The 21,583-nt window shown below is 34.3% G+C and overlaps 3 protein-coding genes, 1 long non-coding RNA gene and 2 pseudogenes across 10 annotated transcripts; 2 read left to right on the top strand and 4 right to left on the bottom strand.

Moving 5' to 3' along the window:
* Positions 1-352: 352 nt before the first annotated feature.
* LOC104769863 (putative carboxylesterase 17) lies at positions 353-1,685 on the bottom strand (annotated as a pseudogene).
* Positions 1,686-5,136: 3,451 nt separating this feature from the next.
* On the bottom strand, positions 5,137-6,250 carry LOC104769864 (LOB domain-containing protein 41-like; annotated as a pseudogene). The gene is made up of 3 exons (XR_015593296.1): positions 6,073-6,250; positions 5,691-5,997; positions 5,137-5,592 (listed from the first exon to the last, which is right to left on the bottom strand). The product of XR_015593296.1 is annotated as an LOB domain-containing protein 41-like (transcript).
* Positions 6,251-6,466: 216 nt separating this feature from the next.
* Positions 6,467-8,852, bottom strand: LOC104769865 (uncharacterized). 2 transcript variants are annotated; one of them, XR_015592455.1, is made up of 4 exons: positions 8,016-8,850; positions 7,448-7,917; positions 6,904-7,058; positions 6,467-6,798 (listed from the first exon to the last, which is right to left on the bottom strand). XR_015592455.1 is itself a non-coding variant. In XM_010494186.2 (4 exons), the coding sequence occupies exons 1-4, from the start codon at positions 8,611-8,613 to the stop codon at positions 6,646-6,648; spliced, it is 1,371 nt and encodes a 456-aa protein (XP_010492488.1). In that variant the 5' UTR covers positions 8,614-8,852; the 3' UTR covers positions 6,467-6,645. The 2 variants fall into 2 exon arrangements, 1 of the variants encoding a protein (XP_010492488.1); XM_010494186.2 differs by having other exon boundaries at positions 6,904-7,053; positions 8,016-8,852.
* A 1,291-nt stretch (positions 8,853-10,143) lies between these two features.
* LOC104769866 (uncharacterized) lies at positions 10,144-12,255 on the bottom strand. Its single transcript, XM_010494188.3, has 4 exons — positions 11,990-12,255; positions 11,210-11,396; positions 11,032-11,098; positions 10,144-10,938 (listed from the first exon to the last, which is right to left on the bottom strand). The coding sequence occupies exons 2-4, from the start codon at positions 11,356-11,358 to the stop codon at positions 10,615-10,617; spliced, it is 540 nt and encodes a 179-aa protein (XP_010492490.1). The 5' UTR covers positions 11,359-11,396; positions 11,990-12,255; the 3' UTR covers positions 10,144-10,614.
* Positions 12,256-14,022: 1,767 nt separating this feature from the next.
* On the top strand, positions 14,023-15,565 carry LOC104769867 (uncharacterized). Its single transcript, XR_764443.3, has 3 exons — positions 14,023-14,410; positions 14,684-14,752; positions 15,056-15,565. It is a non-coding gene; the product is annotated as an uncharacterized LOC104769867 (long non-coding RNA).
* Positions 15,566-19,066: 3,501 nt separating this feature from the next.
* LOC104769870 (caffeoylshikimate esterase) lies at positions 19,067-21,447 on the top strand. 5 transcript variants are annotated; one of them, XM_019242248.2, is made up of 9 exons: positions 19,067-19,306; positions 19,485-19,703; positions 19,880-19,909; positions 19,989-20,115; positions 20,208-20,354; positions 20,448-20,578; positions 20,676-20,813; positions 20,902-21,000; positions 21,100-21,447. In XM_019242248.2, the coding sequence occupies exons 2-9, from the start codon at positions 19,560-19,562 to the stop codon at positions 21,322-21,324; spliced, it is 1,041 nt and encodes a 346-aa protein (XP_019097793.1). In that variant the 5' UTR covers positions 19,067-19,306; positions 19,485-19,559; the 3' UTR covers positions 21,325-21,447. The 5 variants fall into 5 exon arrangements, with proteins under 5 accessions (XP_019097793.1, XP_087361775.1, XP_087361774.1 ...); XM_087505649.1 differs by having other exon boundaries at positions 19,108-19,306; positions 19,442-19,703; XM_087505648.1 differs by having other exon boundaries at positions 19,108-19,306; positions 19,504-19,703.
* The last annotated feature ends 136 nt before the right edge of the window (positions 21,448-21,583 follow it).

Consider the following 21,583-nt stretch of genomic DNA (forward strand, 5'->3'; position numbering starts at 1 on the left):
AATACATTAGTCTATAAAATGTTTAAGAGGAAAATATGTGCAATATAAGTACGCAAAGATGATCATTGAAGACCGCGACTAAATTAGCTTTATCGGGAATTGTGAATTTATCCATATCCACTTTAAGACGATCATGATTCATGAGTAAGTCCTAATGCATTCAGTGATCGATCGGAAATTTTCTTTAATATGGCCATGAATGGACACTGCTTTTAAATTAAGTTTTTGGATTTAGTTTTTAGTTTTTAGAGTAAAAGAAAAAAACTATCTTTCACATAAAAAAATATAGAGAAATACCCTAAAATACATTAGTCATGCAGTGGTTTATAATTTCAAAGTACAAGTCCATCTATTTGAACACAAACCAAAAAACTTATATAATATATGACAATTACACAATTTCCAAATATGACAGGAGGAATCGTACTAATTTATATTATACTAATCACATCCATTGAGAAAACTACGTACAAATACAAAGCAATTTACTTTAATCCACAATTAAAGTAACACAATATTTCACGTTTCTATTATTATTTCGACGTCCAGCATTAAAAAAACCATATTAAAGGTTGCGAGAAAAAAAGTTTTTAGGGAATGATTATGGATGTATGAAGTTGTGAAGACGACACATCATGTCGTGGATTCGATCACGTGACACCGACGAGTAGTCGAGAATATGAAAAGCGTGACCGACACCTCCATGAACAATACCTTCAACTCTCTTCCCATGGCTTCTCATCACTCTACACATCTCCAAGTTTCTATCTTTTAGTATATCAAACTCCGCCCATGAACACCAGCGTCGTCGGTAACTTCGCTCCCGCCGAGCTCATGACTAGAGGGTTACACCAAGGATGGTCTCTACTCGCTCCACGTGGCAGAGCCAGGCGCCAATACGTGTCGGAAGCAGGAAGAGACAAAGCCGATGACTTGGAGTGATGTTGTTGTTTCTCCGAGGACGTTCTTGATTCGCCGCCGAAGAAAGGGTGGATTAGAACTATGCCCTTGAGGTTTAAACTATTCACGTATTTGCCACTGGCAGTGACTCTAACGGCGACTTGGTAAGCTATGTTGGCTCCGGCGCTATCTCCGGCCAAGAAAACGTTCGAGAGGTTACATTTACTCACCCAAGAAGAATATCCTCCGTGAGATATTTGTTGCTTGACTAGCCACGAGAGGACGTTAACGCCGTCGTCGTACGCCGCCGGGAGACGGTGTTCAGGAGCTAAACGGTAGTTCACCGAGACGACGACGCAACGTGTTTTGACGGCGAGGCTGGCCAAGAAGTCGTGGTAGCAACTCCAAGCGGTGGAGCCAACGCAGAAGCCACCGCCGTGGAAGTAAACGAGGAGAGGGAGAGTAACGGACGGCGAAGCTGCAGCGTCGGGGACGTAGACACGTACTGACGTGTCGTTAGATAGTTTGATGTCAAAGGCTGTGGCTTTAGCAGATGGGTGAAGGGTGGGTGAGACGGTGGGGACTATGGGAGGTCTTTCGACGCAGCCGTCGTTGAAAACTTTGATGAGTCCTTCGATCTCTTCCACGACGGGTCCATGACGGTGGTGGTGGGATCCGCCACGACGGTTGTCTGAGGATTGGTGGTTGTGAGAGAAAGAAATGGTTGCCATAGGGGTTTCTTTTGGACTATGAAGTGTAGTATTGTTGGTTTGAGTGAGATGTGAGATTCATTCAAGTTCTTTATATAGAGAAATTTATCAACGATACTTTCATTTTTCTTAAATATATATTTTTTTAAAAAACAGCTCTATAATATAATTTATGGAATTTCGATTGGAAATTCGGATTTTTATTGTCATTTTTATAGCATCTATGACTATCGTATAGATGGGAATATAGATCCTTGATCTATATCAAGTGGGTGAATCTTCACCACTCCAAACATGTCATAATATTACATCACGACTCTAGTTCTTTATTTATTTTACTTTTAAAATATAAATTTATTATTATATATATGAATACTGACTAAAAGTATAATAACGTTGTTCGTATTAGAATCGTATGCAATATACACCGAATTAGGATTTGATTTAGTTATTAATAATCCCAATCTCAAAAGACCAAGACTAATAACAAAAAGCGATACAAAAACAGGATAAAATACCATAATCATATTGTTAAGGTGTTTACATCACAAAAGGAATTATATCACGTGAAGTTTTTTCATATTGCAAGGAATATTACCGTCAAAAAATAAAATGCTTACATGAAAACATAGAAGAGGAGTTATCCCAAAAGAATAATAATATTATTGCCAGTCGTGGTATTATGAATAGTTAAATGATTGTAAGTTGAGTTTTCAGTTGATTTGATCACAAACAATTCGTGTTGTTCCATCACTTCTTATAATGTATCATTGCAAAGTGGAACTCAAGACTATTGTTTGTCCTTTTCGAACAAGACTGTTTTTGGATTTTTATCCATATATATTATTTATCTACATGATCTACCCAATAGCCAAAAGACAAATGGATCTAATCATTTCTTAAACTGTAAATTTATTTCTCTCTTCTTTACATTTTCCATTTTAAGTGTTTATTTATAGGTAGGTAGATATCAAAGACTGTATCAAGTTTACTAGAGGGCGAATAATAATCGCTTTTCAACTTCTTGAGATGCATAGTAGTTTGGTTATACCCACAAAAAGCTTTCAGAAGCCTCGGAAGAACAATCTTTGGCTCCTCCCTCATATATATATATATATATATATGTTAATAAATAAAAATGAAAATTTCAGTTATATGCATGCATAATAAGTTAATAACAATGTGGAAAAATTTTGGTTTTTGTATTTTATATAGGTGAATAACCAAACAGAAGTAGAGAAGTCAAAAGAACATAAAGTCGGCAAAGATTCTAATGGGCAAGTACAATTCACAAATCTTCTAAAATTCTTATGATATATTCCCCTTCGAACATTCTTTTACATTTCTGTAATTGTTTTATCTTTTCATTATAAATAAATGGTTATCCCATATACATTAATAGAGAAGCACCCTCCTAAAAAACTGATGTGTCGTCGCTAGAGAGCTCGAGACACATTTTAGCTATTTAGCCTCATTTAAATTTATTATTTACAATTATATGCCATTGTATTTTTGAAAAAAAAAACAAATGTGTTATTCTTAAAAACTTTATCACATAACTTTATTAATTTTAATTAAGTTTAAGCTTTAAATATATTTTATATATTAGAAAAAATGATTTATTGAAATGCATTTGTAACCCACGTGGATCTCATAAATTCAAACGGGATGGATGCAAAGATATTTTGTGGTTCAAAGTATTTAAACCTGTTGTGGGATGGCTTAGCGGACAGATTTGACCGGGTTAACAATTTTATTTAAATTATCCGGTTCATGTAGTTTTAGTTTTTTTGCGATTTTTATCTGTTTTGATAGTTCAAGATTTTGATAAAAATCAAACAATCACTAATTCGCTTCACATTCTATCCATCTCCGCCATCATGTCAATCTAAAATTTATGGTGAAGCGATTACTATTTTAAACTTTCATAAACTTGATAAATTCAAACTAATATAAGTTTAAATGTTATACTAAATAAATATATTTACAAATGTAATAACTCAAACAAAAATTTCATTCCGTGCAACAGCATGGGTTATTACCTAGTGTTCATTGTAAACATTAAGCTAACCCTTTTTCAAAAATATTAAGCTTACAATTTACAAATTTTGATTACTCAATAAATAATGTTTAGCTTTGTTGAATCTTTGATCATGTTTCCCTTATTATATAGGCACAAATTTTAAACCGTGTGAAAAATCTTTGGAGAAGTGATTTTGACTATAGTTTATCTTTGTAATATTCGAGCTTTTCTAATATTCTCTTTGAAAGGCACCAAATGGATTTTTCATTCGATAAGAATATTTACTTCTCTTATTCTTCCCCCCTGTAACCGTGGCGGAGAAAGGTTTTGCCCAAATAAACATACAAAAGGCGTGTAGATTAATAAAGGTGTGTAGTTTCGTGGAAATTAACCATATTCGGAAAAAAGTAAACAATTGTATAAGAAATCTTAAAGTAAACTGCAGTTGGCCACCACCTTTGGTTATAGCCATTGGTGGGAGTGGGACGTTAGGAACAATGTATTGGTTGTTACGTATTAATCTAAATCTGGTATGTTTGACGGAAAAATTAATAAATCTCAAAGTAAACAATTTTGTGTGTTTCTTTAGCCACTGTACAAGGCTCATACGAAAGATGCAAGTATATAGACAAAAAAAATCTTGAATTCGTATTGTTTTAGGAAATGATTATAGTGACTTAGTGAGTTATATACTCATTTTTTGTAACGAAAGGTAGGTACAAATCAATCACCCCAACTGTGTAAAACAGCAAAAAGTAACCATAACAAGACATTTGATTCTCTATAGGAAAATAATTTGTAACCACTTTACGACCCCGAAAAAAAAATTATTGTTGGATGTGATCGAGAAGATAGTTTGCAGCCAACTGTTCGTACCACCCTTCTCTCGAATCCATTTGCTTTTAAACCCGTTTATTTGCTTCATTCTCTACAGCTGTGATTTGGAGTTGCAAAAAGTCCTCGTCAGGCCTGTGGCTGCTGTGCCAACTCGTTGCCACTGTGTATATCATACCAAAAAGCAAGTTGAACAAAGGCTATACTTTCTCCTAGCTAGTCTCTGCACCATAATATACAACCATATATTTAATTACCGTTCAAAGGGCTCCTAGGTTTGTACACGTATATATGATATATGAAGCCGGCTTTGTTTTCAAGTTAGGTAAATTGTAAGCAACTCAATACCTGTTCAGTGTGGCGCAAGAAATCATGTGATCCAGTTTTTCGCAGACCCTACCAAAAGATTTTTATTAGTCACACACACATACGCACTCATCCTGTCATCCAAGTGTATCTTTACCTCTGGCTCTAGACGGGCTGCTGCATTTAAGAACCATCGACCTTGTCCCTATCGAAACCGTTCAAGAATCGTCAACTAAGATTGTATACTGTATCGTTCTAGTAAATCACACACAGTGACTAAACTTACAGATCAAGGAACAAATAAATAAACAGAGAAAACCCTAATTAACGCCATATAAAAAAAGAATCAGTGACCAAAAGAACAAGAGAACTGCTAAGTTTATTAATTACGCTCGCTCAATGTATTTCTTACAATACTTGAGAATCCAATACAAATTTTTGACATGTGTCTATATCGTAACTGACTTCTATTTATCTTTCCAAGATACAGTCTTCTTCTTTACACGTATCCTCCTCCACCAGACACGTGCGAAACACACCCATCCTCCTCCTCTTCTTAACCGGAACAACAACAACGTGATTCAAAACCGGTTCAATTCCCAGCTTCAACTCCAGCTCTACCGGATACTTAACCGTCTCTTTCCCATTGCTTTTGTGGCTCAACGACGACGACTCGTGATCTGTAATAGATTTCTCCTCCCGTTTAGGTTTAGCCCGTCGGGTCTTGTATCGTTTTCGATGACCACAGTAAACCAACCGAACCGTAGATCGGATTCACGATTCTCCCACAAGCTTCGTGCAACAATGATCGGAATATGGCTGCAACAAAGTTATAAAATACTCAAAAACGCTGTCGTTGCGTCATTTCACTAAATCTTGGAGTAGACGATGGAGAATCATATAATACAACTAATTACCAGGACGGAGATGATTCGGAACGGCGTTGATGAGGTTGACGAGACCGGTACGGCCATAGAACTTAGCGAGAAACACGGTTGCGTTGGCCTGAGATTCAGGTGATTCAATCCAAGCCAAAGATGATCTTATACTGCAATTCTCACTACACCCTTTTCTCAAAACTCTACATCCATTACAACTCAACCTCATATCTTGATTTCTTTCAGGATCTTAGGATAAATGTGTTTAGTTTTATATATTTAAACCTAAAGAAAAATTATAATTTGAGATTTTGCATGCGTGGGAGGTGGGAGGTGGGAGAAAGCCCTAGAAATTTTTAGACAAAAGAGATTTTTTAGACAAAGAGAGCAACAAGACAGAGAGAAGAATTAGAAAGGTTACCAAAAAAAGAGGAGGAAGAAGAAGACATGTTACTCAAGGCACATAGTAACCACGACCGAGCGTATGCGTATTAGGTTTGGTCGACTCGCCGCATTATATGCATGTGGTGTTTGAAACCACCCGGTACCTAGTTTTGCTATTCAATTTTTACGCCATTGGTCATTTTTTAACTAGTAACAACTGTACATTAAATAAAGTTTCCATAAAGAAAAACCACTTTTCTACATTTCCAAGTCCAAAACAATACATTCGCAGCTTCTTGTTTTCAATTTTTCTTGTGACTGTGGGCGACTCTGTTCGCCGCCGGTTTTTTCAAAATAAATTTGAGAAATTTTTATCCAACTCAATCAAATCATTTCAACAAATTGTAAAACAAAACGTAACAAAAATACAATGTCTCAAGTCTTTTCCTTATATTAATTCATATATATACTTTGTGACTTTTGTGATCCTATTACAAACTCCTAACTACCAATACAAGGCAGCTTAGGTTAGCCAAAACGTTTTTTTTTTCTTTCTCAAGTAACAAAATCTTGACCTAAAAGAAATCCCAAAATTTGAATGAAAAACAAATTACTTCGCATTCCTTAACGCGTCACTACAGATCCTCTCGATATCACGTTGCAACCTCTCAATCTCAGCTTCAATACGAGCCTTCGCTTCACCATCTTTAGCCTTGCATAACGACTTCTTCAATAATTCGATTCTTGTCTGGCAGCTTTTTATCTACGCAATAAATATAAATATCAATTGTTGGACTAAAACGGACGGCAAAAACCACAACAACTAACAAAAAGTGAGAGTTGTTTATAAAGGTTTAATTTTAGTTACCTTACGGTAAGGCCACCGCTTCAAGCCTCCTTCCCGACATATCTTTTTAATAACCGTCGGACACACGTCTAAGTCATCCGCCGCTGTCTCGATCGGGAGATGAAAATGCATCCTGAAATCTCTTACTGTCATTTTTTTGGTCCTTGCTCTCTGTTCTTCCCCTCGGCACATAAAAGATAAACCACAAAACCGAAGATTGTTTCGTAATTTTCTCTCTTTAACAATACCAGCTATCAAAATAATTGTAGTCAAACAAAATAAAAATAATATCCCTGATAAATTCTATTATTCTATATAATCTTTGTCTTAGGAAAACTAAAAGTTACTTTTCTGTAATAAGATCGATCCTTTAAATGATTCCACTAATCACATTGCCAAAAGGCTTTCTTTTACAGCAATGAACAAGTTTTCAAACCATAAGTAACTATCTTAGTAATAGATTTACTTTTAGTGCAAGAAACATGTCTCCACTCAGAAGGAGATCCTAACCTATCATATATATGATGTTATAAGTGGTTATAAATTGAGAAATTAGAGACGATACCTGTGCAGCGAGAGGGGTTTTTTCTTTCATAGGTTTCCGGTTTTTCCTTTCTTTCCGCACATTGGTGGTGGCTTGCTCTCTCGGTCCAATACGTAGCGGCACTGCAGGTCGAACGTCGAGAGCTTCATCAGGTGAAACCAAAGGCAATGGAACTTCAGGGCATGTTGGTAATGTCAACAAAGGCTCCGGCCACTGGTTAAAGATGGAGTTGACACTCATAGCTTGATAAAAAGCCGCATTAGTGTCTTGCATAAGTGATAACCCGCTTGCTTCTCTCTGGGAGCAATAATCTTCTATAAATTTCTTCACTTCCTCCATCGTTAAATCATTTAAATGATATCGTAAAGGTTGAGGTTGAGGTTGAGGTAGAGGTTCCATAGGATCAGAAGGAAGCAGTTGAGTCAGGAGAAGCGCATGGCATAAGAAACCAATCCCTCCAAAGATGATGAGGGTGTTCGATATTTCCCGTTCTATATGAATCATAGAAAAAAACAACCAATCAATATTGCAACCCCAAAACATATTTCAATAAATCCAAAAAATAGTAATAATGATAGATATTTTATACCCTTGACATGGACTATTTCTCGAAGCATTGTGCAACAAGGGCATACGTAGTTTGGATCAGATACTACGAACATTCGATCAGAAGATATCGGGGGAGGCATTGTTGATGGACCGCCAGTTTCAAAGTTTGGACCATTAACATCACCGAAAACTCGAGTACTCACTTCAAGTCTTGTAGTTTCACCAACATTGTCATTACGAATCTCTTGTGGGACGACATCATTGTTGATGTTTCCATTAGGATCATCATTTGAGGGGTCGAACATGTCCCAAGATATGGAATAATCGTCGTCGACGAAAGACGACATTCCATCAAACTCATCGTTGATATTGTAATCTGTGATAGAAAGATCAAGCTCGTGCATCAACTGAGTTTGGTCAACGTCCGTGGGTAATGGAAGAGTAGACATAGAAGGAGGAGGCATGTTTTCCGTGAAGGATATGTCCATCAGAGTAGGGTTGAAATCGGCCATTACATTTTGAATGTCTTCCTCCGTAAACCCCCTGAACTCATCCAACGGATCATTAATGAACGGGTCTTCTTTATCCGCGTTGTCTTTTGGAAGAGCGGATGGTTTTGGATCATCATCACCCGCCATTATTGTTTTTTCACTCTTCTTCTAATTGCTTTCTCTCTTTTCTTATTTTTTTTAGGATGAAAAAAAAAAAAAAGAGGAGAAATACTCTCTCAAGCACAGTGCGATGCTTGAGAGTTGAAGAACAAAGAGTGAGGGAAGAGAGTTGTGTCACGATCAGAGAATGGTTTTGTAATAGGAGGCAAGAGAGAGAGAGAGAGAGAGAGAGAGAGAGAGAGAGAGAGAGAGGAAAGAGAAATTATGGCGGTTAATGGTCGTTGTTGTAAGTTATCCTGATTCAACAGTTGCGTTTGTTCGGTTAATTGTCTTGCCGGACGTATAACATAACTGTCTGAATTTTTTTATTTGGTAGAGAAATAAAAATAAAGTACAGTAAGAATTACTCCGGGTTGGTTCCAATTGGAAGGAGATCTATTTAATTTTATACACACTGTATATAGTATTAAATAGTGATAGTGTAAATGTTCAATTGATATTCCAATTTGTTCTCGTTTTGTTTAATATCTCGAATATACAGCTGTGATCACGAATTTGATAAACCAACATACATTGCTGTATACGGTTTTACATCGATCCACTAAACGATTACTAAAAAAAAAAATAGAGGGTCACAAACTGATTTATGTAAGCAACATTGTTACAAACTTAATCAACATTGCTCTCGGTAAGCAACATTGTTACAAACTAGAGGGAATTCATATATATAGGATACGTGCAAAATTTTGGATTAGAAGCCGTACAATCTTAGGAGAATTCTTATGGCGTAGAGTTGAGTGAAAGTGTTATCTATTGCAGTAGTTTAAGTGTTTAACTATTCTTTGTGGTGCTTTGGTGCATATGGAAATCGAAGAATGAGCTTATCTCCCAAAAGAGACAATATGATCCACATAAGACATTGTCAAAACAGAATTGGATAAATCATGGATAGCTGCCACAACAATGACTTTGTAGGAAGATGACCATAGGTCGCAAGTTCAAAAGGTAAGATGACCGGCGAGAACTGAGAATCGAAATAGCTCTGTTATTTGGAAGAGACCTACTAATTTGCGTTGGATCAAATGCAACTTTTTCACATCAGACACGAAAAGTATATGGTGGATGGAGAAACAAAACAAGGGATTCTGGAATCAACAAAACCATGAACAAGACATTAAAAGTTTAGTCCTTCCACACATGGCAATAGCATTGTGAAGGTGATACATATAGGACGCAAAACTTAATAGTCTGATAACGCCACAAAAATTTGCAGATATGACCAAACATTACATGTTCCACGACATAGCAGATTTTACAGAAACTGATTACTTTAAACTCAACAACATATCTTCACCATCACTTTGAATGTTCCAATATTTGACTTTACTTACAATATTGGATGAGTTCCAATATTTGACTTTACTTACAACACTTTGATATACGGATGTATCAAAACACCAGAAACAGAATACATACATACATAAAGGGTCAAGAGAACTTCAGATCACCAGGACAAAAAGAAGAAACATAACTATACACAATGGTGACTTTCTTCTCTGAACGAAGATAAAAATCCAAATTGATTATCTATATTACAACGAGAAGATAGAAACAAAGAGTTCTTCTTTTTTTCCCGAGAAAATTTTACAGATTCTTCTTCTAATCTTCTTTAAATACTAAAGATCCGCCCGACCCAGAAAAAACACCAAACGAATACATTGATTCGACTCTTCTTTAAATACTGCATATTTTTATATACAAACACTAACCTGAATAATTAAAAAAAAAAACGGTGACCGGCGACGGTAACTGATCTTCATCTTCCCCCCCACTTCTTCCTCCTCTCTCTCTCTCTCTCTCTCTTAGGAAAAGATGAAAAACAAAAAACATATTCATTTACTTCAAAAATGGTAGCACTAGTAGACTAGTAATGGTAGCAGCAAGTAGCAAATCAAATCCTCCTCTGTTAGGCATTGGTGAACGGTTTCCAAATCTCTCTATGTACACTTGTTTTTTGTTTTCTGTCTACTAAGCCATGGCAGGGATGCTTGAGTTTTGGCGATCACGGTTCAAGCAATCGAATCCTTCTACTCTAACTGCAGGAGAGTTGAGTCCAAACTTCATCCTAACACAACCACGGGACGAGGACGAGGATGATGATGATGAAGATGGAGACGGGAAAGCAGTTGCTGAATTGGGCTGAAGGAAAGGAGAGTTTGGTGAGATTGGATTGAGTTTCTCATCTCGAAAACGAGCATCTTGGACTAATGGGTTCACTGCTCTGCTCGGTGGTGAACCGGGAAAATATGGTGGTGATGATGATAGTAACTGCCCTATTGTTCCATTATCCTCCTGAAGATATAACAACAAAGAATTACAAATCAGAATCTTCTAACTTAGGAAAGCTTAAAGCTTTGAATTGAGTCATGAAACAGAGAAGCATACCTTTCTACGAATGATGTCCAAAAGCTCAGCACCAGCTTTAGAATCACACAAATCAGCTGCAGCTTGACTACAAAAATCGAAAAAGAAACAGACTTTATCATCAGCACTTGTGGTTTGTTTAGAAATGACTGCAGAAACAAAACAAAAAAAAAGGAGGATGCTTTGAGTAATTAATTACCTCATATGTAATCTAAGAGGACGAATGACGTTGTTGGCGAGTAAACCAACACGTCGAGGCTTAGGACAAACAAGAAGATCCTTACGATCAAATCCCATCATCTCCTCACGAGACATGAAGGCGTTCTGCTGAAGGTTGCAATGATTCATCTTTTTCCTTTCCCCCTTTGATCCACACCGAAGAACACCTGAATCAAATCGGAACCAAATCAGATCAGATCCATCACAGCAATAGATTGAAAGATAGGGGAGGAACCCATAATTGAATTAACTTCTGAATCCAATTTGAAAAACTAGGGTTTACTTTGTAAGATCTGACCCTAGAAACAACGGATCTGAATCAGAGCTTTTTCAACCTTAAACGAATCGCTTAAAGGTTGAAGAAGAGAAGAAGAAAAAAACAGATCATTTAAAATTCAGAGAGATTTGGCTAAAAAAAAGGATTTTTTGAAAAGAAAAAAAAAATAAAAACAGAAACCAATTTCGGATTAAAGCCAACGATGGCGTTTGACTGAAAAGGCTAAGGGCGAAACGAAACCCTCAGATCCGAGATAATTCAAAAATTCATAAGATGAACCCAGAAGAAGTTTTGGCTCAAATAAGAAACAAAACTAAAAGGGCTACAAACAAAACAAAAAAAAACGAAAACGACGGATCTCTAACATCTATGAAAACTTATTGTAAAAATGAAGAAAAGAGAAAGAAAGAAGAAGAAGGTGATCTGTAAAATCAGCCATGAAAGGAACTTAAGAAGAAGGAAGGAAGGAAGAGAGAGATGTACCTGAGTAGTAAAAATCCCCGGGAGAGGAGAGAGAGAGAGAACGATGACAGAGGAGAAGATAGGAGTAAAGAGAGGGAGAGAGAGAGGCGAAAAATCGTCGGAGGAAATAAGGATTTTATAAAAGGATTGAGAGAGAGACCAAAAAAGTGTGGGTGAGGTTGAAGACAACGTGAAACGGTAACGTTTTGCTGATATTAGAAATTTTTCTTTTTTATTTTATTTTTGATATATAAAAAAAAACAAGAAAACTGCTATAAATCGCCGTCGTAATAGTGATATTTGTGGACAGCTTAAATATTCCTATTTCCATGCGTTTTTTTTTTCTTACTATTTTTTATTTATTAATAGATTAGTCAACATTACTAATGATTTTTTAATAGATACTTCCTCTCTCTCACAAAGATTGATATTTTGGAATATATTTTTATCCCACAAAAATTGATGTTTTGCAAACTTCAAAAAATAATTATTTAAAATATTAAAATTTTTGAATTGTTATTGGTTTATATTTTCGCTCTCCCAAAAAGTAATTATAAATTAATTAACAAATAAAAACTAAGGCCTTGAATGGTAACTAGTTTTTAAGTTGATTTTGGTTTTTGATTTTTTGAAAATCTATTTCTTTACCATTCAAGATTTTCAAAAATTGGATTCCCTAAAGATTAGGAAAACTAGTTTTTAAGTGGTTTTTCTAAATTGCAAAGAAAAACTAAAAACCATAAATTTGAGATTTTGTGGAAAACCTTTTTTTCCAGCGTAAATTTTTATTTTTGACTTTTTAATTTATTAATTTTTAAATATACAGCAAAAACCAAAAACCAAAAATTGAAAAACAAAAATCCAAAAACCAAAATTTAAAAACTAAAAACCAATGAAAAACTTATTGCCATTCATAGCCTAAAAATTTTCTTAATAATATGTGTGAAAGTCTCAAAACATCAATCTTCATGAGACAGAGGGAGTATCATTCTTTTTTTTTTTTCACTATACCATTATTTTTACTGATATCTTAACATAATTAATGATTTTGTTTGGTGATTAGAACAATAGATTAATATTAAAATTTCCAAAGATAAATAAGATTTTTAAGAGTATTTTTGTAAATATGATTTCTTCCAAAAATAATACTATTATCATAACTTTTTGTATCCATAGGAATTACTTATTCAATCCTTCAAAATAAATAAATGTTACTATATATGACTTCAAAAAAAATAGACTTTGATATTTTATTTAAATTGAATAAAATGTTAATCTAAATTTATTTTCACACTGTATATAAATTTGCAAGAAATTAGGAACGGAAACTTTATTTTTCTATAATATAGTAGATCGGAGCCATGGAAACCTCTTATTGTAAATTAGAAAACAAATATTTTCTATTACCATTCTCGTATATTACACATTTTTATAGTTTAAAACTTTAGGGCATGTTTATCGGGGGTTCATAGAGAAGTTGTTAGTATTTTGAAGGAAAAAAATAATTCAGAAGAAAATAAAAAATCTAAGGGAGCCTCTTATATAGTATACCCAAATCTAATCTAAGAGACCGTGTCAGATTTCTATTGGTCAAACAGAATATTACAATTAATCTTTTTTCCATTTATGATTTGTGTTTCTATTTTTAATATGCTTTTATGTTTTGTAGGTTTAAAATTAATTAAATGCAATATTTTCAAATGAGTATTAAAATTAATCATTCTCTCCATTTATAAATTGCACTTCTATTGTAATATGTATTAATGTTTTTATTATGTTTTGTATGTTTGAAAATTAATTAAAATACAATATTTTCTAATTTTATAAAATTTTAAATGTTTACATATTTATACCACTTCTATTCTATTTAAAACTTTTAAATTTTAAAAAACAGTTTTTTCAAAAATAAGAGACCCAAAATAAGAATCTACCAATAAAAGAGAAAATTTTATCTAAGAGATTATGCATTCTTATATTCCAAACAGTACATAATTAATTCATAATAAATTTAAGAACTCTCCTACTTAAAGACTACCGATAAACTTGGTCTGAACATTATCGGGGGGTTTTAGAGAGTTTTAAGGGGGGGTTTTAGTGAAAAGAAGGAAAAAAATAAATAAGAAAGAGGAAAAAGAATAAGAGATCCTCTTATATAGTAGACTCAATTTGCATATAAGAGACTCTACGTGTCATCAAATGGTTGGGCAAGGAGATAAAAACTTTTGATGGTCGATTAATTGTTTTTCTTCCTCTTCCTCTCCTTCTCTCTGTCTCTCGAATCAGAGGAGATTCGGATCTGAGGAGATGTGAATCGGAGGACATTGAATCAGCGGAGGTGAACTTAGACGAGATTGATTTTGCAACTCTGTGTAATCTCCTTTTGTCAACGAAATTATTATGGTTGGAGTCAAGAAGCTAAAGATATGGTTGCTGCTTTCTCAGGTAATTCTTGAACCAAGCTTCCCGGCTGCTTAGTAACATATAAGCATGTTAAGTTATTTTTTTTTGTTACTTGTGTTCGATCCTCTCTAGTCTCTAGGTTTATCTGCAATTTCCTTTGCTTTCAAAATATTAACGACCTCATCCCACGTTAATCCTCTGAGTTCCTTCTTTTATTGAAACTAATCACAAAAAGTTTATCTCAAAGAGTTTGTGGCAATGTCTTGGCTTAGTGTTTTTGTAGCATGGATCTAGCTAGTATTTGTGTGATTTCAGGTGATGATTCTCTCCCCAAGCCCAACAGAGGAGGATATAGGACTGAACAACCAACTTCAGAATGAACCAGTAAAGAGTCTTTCTCTGAATCTTTTCCATCCATGGTGTTGTTTGAGATTTGCATATATGGTTTTGATTAGATGTTTATCAATGGTTTCTGAGTGATATGAGTTTAGCTCATTATCTCTTATACTTGTTCCTTTTCCTCTTTTACCCCATGAATTGGTTATAATATCTGATCGGTAATTACTGTGACTCTGCAGTTTTGATCCTTTTGATACTTGTACAAGAAACTACTCATCAAAGTAATGGTTGATTTCTTGTAAAGTTCATTTTTCTTACAAAGATTTGGTGAACAACATTGACATGCAGGAACCGTTGAGGCGTGAAAGCTAAGACAGACAACAGTTCAGTTGGTGTGGTAACAAGAGATGGATAGGCTCGTGCATAAAAGTTAAGGATAGGGTCGTTTTACTAATTCGCATCTCTAATTTCAGACAGTAGTTAGCACTTTTCTCTAGTATGTTGAGAAAATTATAACCTGAGTTACCCACTTCTTGGCCCTCTTCTTGTGTCCAAGAGTAATGGTGGGAAAGTGGTAATTACGATATAGCAATACCGATATAACTATATCAGCAAGTATTGCTATATAGGTGGTGGTCTTGTGAAAATGTAGCAGTGGTGACCGGTTGGAATTGTACTTGAGATTGCAAGGCAGCTTGCAGGTCATGGATTGACTGTTGTTCTTACAGCCAGAAACGTGGATGCTGGCCATAATTCAGGTTTCAACATATGACAATATATGAAAATTGAATAAGTTATACACTGATTTGGCAAAATTTTGGCACAATTCTATCAAAATTACAATTAATCTTTTCTCCATTTATGATTTGTATTTCTATTTTTATTATTCTTTTATGTTTTGTAGGTTTAAAAATTAATTAAATGCAATATTTTCAAATCAGTATTAAAATTATCATTTTCTCTATTTATGAATTGCACTTCTATTGTAATATGTATTAATGTTTTTATTATGTTTTGTATGTTTGAAAATTAATTAAAATGCAATATTTTCTAATTTTATAAAATCTTAAATGTTTACACATTTATACCACTTCTATTCTATTTAAAATTTTTAAATTTAAAAAAAACAATTTTTTCAAAAATAAGAGACCCAAAATAAGAACCTACCAATGAAAAAGAAAATTTTATCTAAGAGATCATAAGTTCTTATATTCCAAACAGTACACAATTAATTCATAAAAAAATTAAGAACTCCCCTTATATGAACCCCCAATAAACTTGCTCTAATATCATCATCATCGTGTGAATGTGAACAATATTGTCGGAAAGAGTAATGTAGTTTGTGTTGAGATTGGATCCTCAAAAACGATTCTGTGACGATATGCTAACGCGTCTGTGTCGTTGGATAGACGACAATCCATTAATGCGATGCCAAGTGTATATGATGAGTCAGGGTCACGTGCAATTTATTTTAGGTGAGGAGGAGTTAGCATGATTTTGTTTTTCAAAGGAGTTTATTTAGGGAGGAAACCTCCTGATTTTTTATTTTATGCAATAATAGATCTCAACAAACTATAGGATTTTTTTTTTCACATTTTCTTATAGTCTTTCATGAATTATTTATTTTAAAAAAAAATACAAGGGAACATCATGTTGTATTGAGAAAATCATCGGCAGAATTTAAGTTTTATTTTTATGGATTCTATATCAAAAAAAAAAAAAAAACCTTCTTGCTATTTGGTTCTCGGACTTTTCGCTTTTTTTTTTTTTTTTTTTGAAATGAATGTTTTCAAAGGTGAATTATAAACCACATCAATTCAATGGTTGATCTATCTGGAGTTTTATATTTTCATTGGTACCTTATATCAGAAACTTTGAATGGTTCTAAGTGTAAACTGTAAAGCACATCAAATATGGTTGGTATAATTAAAGATCACAGTCTTGGTTTTAAATAGCGCGCCTGTGGCGCGCAATTGCGCATGGCGCAGTAAGTGTTGAAGAAAAGGGCAACCAAACTTGGATGCGTGGCGAGATCTATGATGCGCGCGCCATATGTGAGCCTCGTCGATGCGCGAGGCAATCATGGCGATCGCATTATTGGTTGATGCAAAAACTCTTCAAAACCTGCAACAAAAAACTTTGTGATTTTAGGGTTGTTAGGAAGAGAACAACTAGATGCAATAGGATAAACCATTTTGACAAACCGAGCTGGTTAAAACATGATTCAATTAAAGAGATTTGGTAGTTTCCCAATTTGAAGATGTTTAATTCCGAGTTCTCTTTAATAAATCACCATATATGAACAAAGCTTGAAGGATAAAACTATATGTAGAAAATCTGTTAATGGAGCGCCACAAATCCAAAAGGCGCGCGCCTTAGTGCGCCATGGCGCATGGCTCATTGATGGACCCTTTGTGCCATGGTGCGCTTTGCGCCATTTAAAACCAAGATCACAGTTGAGAGTGTGTGTGTGTGGGAGTTGAACGGTTCATGAAGAAGGTAGCTTTTAAAAACTACCTCCCAGCTAATTTATAATGGCAAAACAGTGTGAAAGTTTAACCACCATAATACTAGCAAATCAATCTGTATCATTTTATATTCCGAGTTAAGACCCTCTAGTAGACGAGTGTAGTCACTAGTGAGGCTACTTTGACCCACTTGATGACCTTAACTCTAGTCTCTAGGCATAGGTTTAATCTAAACAACTCTAGACATTTGCACAGACAAAAAAAAAAGATTCTAAGTACATATAAATGATAAATCACAACATAAATTATGTGTGTGTGTTCTTGTGCAAATAGTGTCAATTTATTTGATTCCTCTAAACACCCAACATTTAAAAATTTGATGAGGTAGTAAAATAGAGAAGTTGAAGTATTGTTTTCAACTGCCAGCTTCAAAAAATGCAACTTCTCTATAAAATCAAATTTCATGAATTACAGTTGAGGTACCAAAGCCAAAATCTCTTATTTAAGTATACAAGTTAGTAGTTTTGTTTACGACACAGTTGGCACAGATGTAGTTTAGTTAAAGAAACTTATAACTGATATTCAAACGTATTAATAAAATTTCAACTACTGATTAAGTTTGATTTTTATAATCTAACCCCACCACACATGACAGTATACTATGTCATTGTCTTTATTCTGGAAAAAAGAAGTATAATCAATCAAATATATATAAATTTCAAAACAATACGATTGGCTTTTCTTTATTCTTCCTTTGTTCAATGCGTAAATGGCTCGCATGTCTCTCCCACTGTCCCTTCTTTTCCTAAAACAAACAAAACATCTCTCTTTCTCTCTCTCCCCCCATTTAAATAGCTTCTTAATTATTTTCCCAACATTTTCTCCACAATCTCCATAATTCCGTGACTTCTTTGCCTAAACTGTTTTATTTATGGTTTATTGTCTACGTCTTTATAAGTAGACATGAATACGGAAAACGTTGGATAATAAAATATGTGGAAGAGCCATAGAATCCTAACGTTATGTTCTTTACAAACAAGAAAGTTGGTCAAGAACAAGAAAAGAGGAAAACAAAATAAAAAGACCTGGCAAAGTTGCATCGATTTTTAAAAAGAAGTTCACAAACGTACGTATTCCACTACCTCTAATCTATTTCGGTGAAAAATAATGAAAAATAAAGAGAGATCTAGATTACAAGATTTTTTCGTAAAAAGGGAATATTAAGTTATAAGAAAAGTGACTGTATGTAAAATTAGGTTCAAGATCCCTTTCAACGAGAAAGACTAAATGAGGGTTGAGTTTTGTGTATATTAACAAGGATATTATGTCAGGCCAAGAGTCAAATTTTATTGAGTTCATAGTTTATGGTTTCTCATGTTTTCTTCTATTTGAGTGTACATTATTATAAACTAATAAAATTTCACTATATTTAGATAGCCAAAAAAAAATTAAATCCAAGCAAGGTAGCATTCATGGAAAATGTAATGTTAATTAAGAAAATGATTACCCAATATTTCACATAAAAATAAAATAGTCAACTCTGATAGCAGTATGTATTACTGTATGTGGTGATGCGGACACGTTAACTATGGAAGCCAGCAAATGAATAAAGAAACATCGGACCTGATAAACCATTTCCGGTCAAACTTCACTTATGACTAATGAGAGCGTCACAGACACAGAGGCATGCGTTTTAAATATACTTTTCTTTTAATAAATAAAACCCAAAAACAAAAATCTATTATATAAAAAAAAAAGAGATCTATAAAAAAAAGTAATAAAGTAAAACCCTAGATACTCATGTGAATGTAGGTTTGTTTAAGAGGACAAGAACCGCAGAACTCATTAATTCATAGAATAATAATTGCGTAATTCTCATTGTTTTCTTATTACGTGCATTATTTTGTTTTCCCCTCTCACTCCCTTTCGTGTAATCTTCTTCTTTTCTTTCTCAAAAAAAAAAAAAATAATAATAATAAAAAAATTAGAAAACAACAGTTTAATTGATTTTTTTTTTCTTCTTATATATAAATAATACTCCTACAAAAATTCAGAACGAGTCTCTATTTTAGAAATTTTTTGTTAATGGCTCTGAGATCAGCAAAGCTTACACTTTTCAGCCCTTTACACGGTAGCACTAGTCACCAATATTATTCGTAATTATCCATTTCATCTGTTATTATTCTTTTTCAAACTTGAGACTTTTTTTTTTTTTTTTTGGTTGGAAAAAATAAAATTGTTATCTCAAAAAAAAAAATAATAAAAGATTTTGTTGTTTGCGTGGATCAATTTGATTGATCTGCAAAAAGGAGCAATTTTTATAATCAGGGTTTGGGGATAAAGGAAGAAGATTTGTGTGGCAACGAAGTAGTAGTAGTAGATCGATGGCTCCGACGACGGTGAAGCTAGACAAAGATGAGGAGCTCCGGCGACTCAAGGAGGTTAATATTGACGAAGCTTCAGCGCGTCGTCATGTTCGTGATTCCTTAAAAGACATCCAGCTTAATCTCGATCATATCCTCTTCAAGGTAACAATTCCAAAAAAAATCTGAAATTGAATCTATTTGCCATCTTCTAATTGAAATGGTTATACGAAAGGTTGAGACTTTTAGACTTAGTAGTTAGTATAGACCACTACTCTGCTTCAGCTTTGTTTTGAGATGTCTGTGTTTTGTTGATTTTTTTTTTTTCATGATGTTTGCAGACACCTGAAAATGGAATTAAGACTAAGGAGGTAAAAGGAATTAATGTTTTCTTAGCTTGAAGGAACCTTTTTGTTGTTGTCTGTGGTGATTTATGATTGATTTATGTAGTCTTATGAGGTGAATTCGAGAGGAATTGAGATTTTCTCCAAAAGCTGGCTTCCTGAAGCTATTAGCCCTAAAGCTTTGGTTTGTTTCTGCCATGGTTATGGAGATACTTGCACCTTTTTTTTCGAAGGCATGTTTCTTTGTGTTTTCTTCTTCTTCTTTAAATAGCCAATGGTTTGTGTATGACAATGAGACTGAGGCTTGTTTGATTGCATTTTGCAGGGATTGCAAGGAGATTGGCATTATCTGGTTATGGAGTTTTCGCTATGGACTATCCAGGATTTGGCTTATCGGAAGGCTTGCATGGTTATATCCCTAGCTTTGATCTTCTTGTTCAAGATGTCATGGAGCATTACTCCAAGATAAAAGGTGGTAATTAATAACATTTGATTCACATGAAAGGGTAAACTTTATGTTCATGTTTTAGGTGTCTTGATAGATTTTGAATCTTTTTGGATGCAGAGAATCCCGAATTTAGTTCTCTACCTAGCTTTCTCTTTGGACAGTCAATGGGTGGAGCAGTGTCGCTCAAAATACATCTAAAACAACCAAATGCGTGGACTGGCGCAGTCTTGGTAGCACCAATGTGCAAAGTAAAAGTCTTTTCTTGTCTTTCTTCTTATTATTGCATAGTCATTAAGCAAATCTCTAATCATAACATTAACTTGACATACACCTATCTGCTTTTAGATTGCAGATGATTTGGTTCCACCACCGGTATTAAAACAGATTTTGATCGGTCTAGCCAATGTTCTACCGAGACATAAGTTGGTTCCACAAAAGGATTTAGCAGAAGCAGCTTTTAGAGATATCAGGAAGAGGGAGATGGTAAAAAAACATAAATAACAGATTTGATGTACTTATCACCCTTTTTTTTTTTCCTACTAAACCCGTCTTCTCGATTTTGTGTTTGCAGACACCATACAATGTGATTTGTTACAGCGGCAAACCGCGACTACGCACTGCAGTAGAAATGTTTCACACAACTCAAGAGATCGAAAAACAATTGCAAAAGGTTAAAAAAAAAAAAAAGAAAAGAAAAAAGTATGAGAAAACCAGAACTTAGAAGAGCAGAATCAGAATAATGACATTTCTTCATTTTAACCCTTTGTAGGTGTCTCTGCCAATATTGATTCTACACGGAGAAGCTGACACAGTGACAGATCCTTCAGTGAGCAGAGAGCTATACGAGAAGGCGAAAAGTTCAGACAAGAAGATAGTTTTGTATGAAAATGCTTATCATTCCCTGCTCGAAGGCGAACCTGATGACATGATTCTCCGTGTCTTGTCCGATATCATCTTGTGGCTGGACGAGCATAGCTTGCAAGCTGAGGGATGATCATAAGTTACTTACTTCTATGTAGCTTATGAAAACGAACATTTGTTTCGTTTTTACTGTTAGGTAGGATTTGTTTGTTTCCAACGAATCTAGTAATAAAATGATCAATTATTTGCAATCAAATTTACAAGATTGTTCCTTTCAAGGGGTGCTCAAAATAGTTTGAACTTTGCAAATATTTGTGTCATCTTCTATACTTGGGCTAAAGTTTGGGTTTTTTTTTTTTTAATTTTTTCTAACAATCAAATCTCAAATGAGA

The sequence above is a fragment of the Camelina sativa genome, chromosome 20 (assembly GCF_030686135.1).
Source record: "Camelina sativa cultivar CO46 ecotype springtype chromosome 20, ASM3068613v1".
NCBI classification, from domain to species: Eukaryota; Viridiplantae; Streptophyta; class Magnoliopsida; order Brassicales; family Brassicaceae; genus Camelina; species Camelina sativa.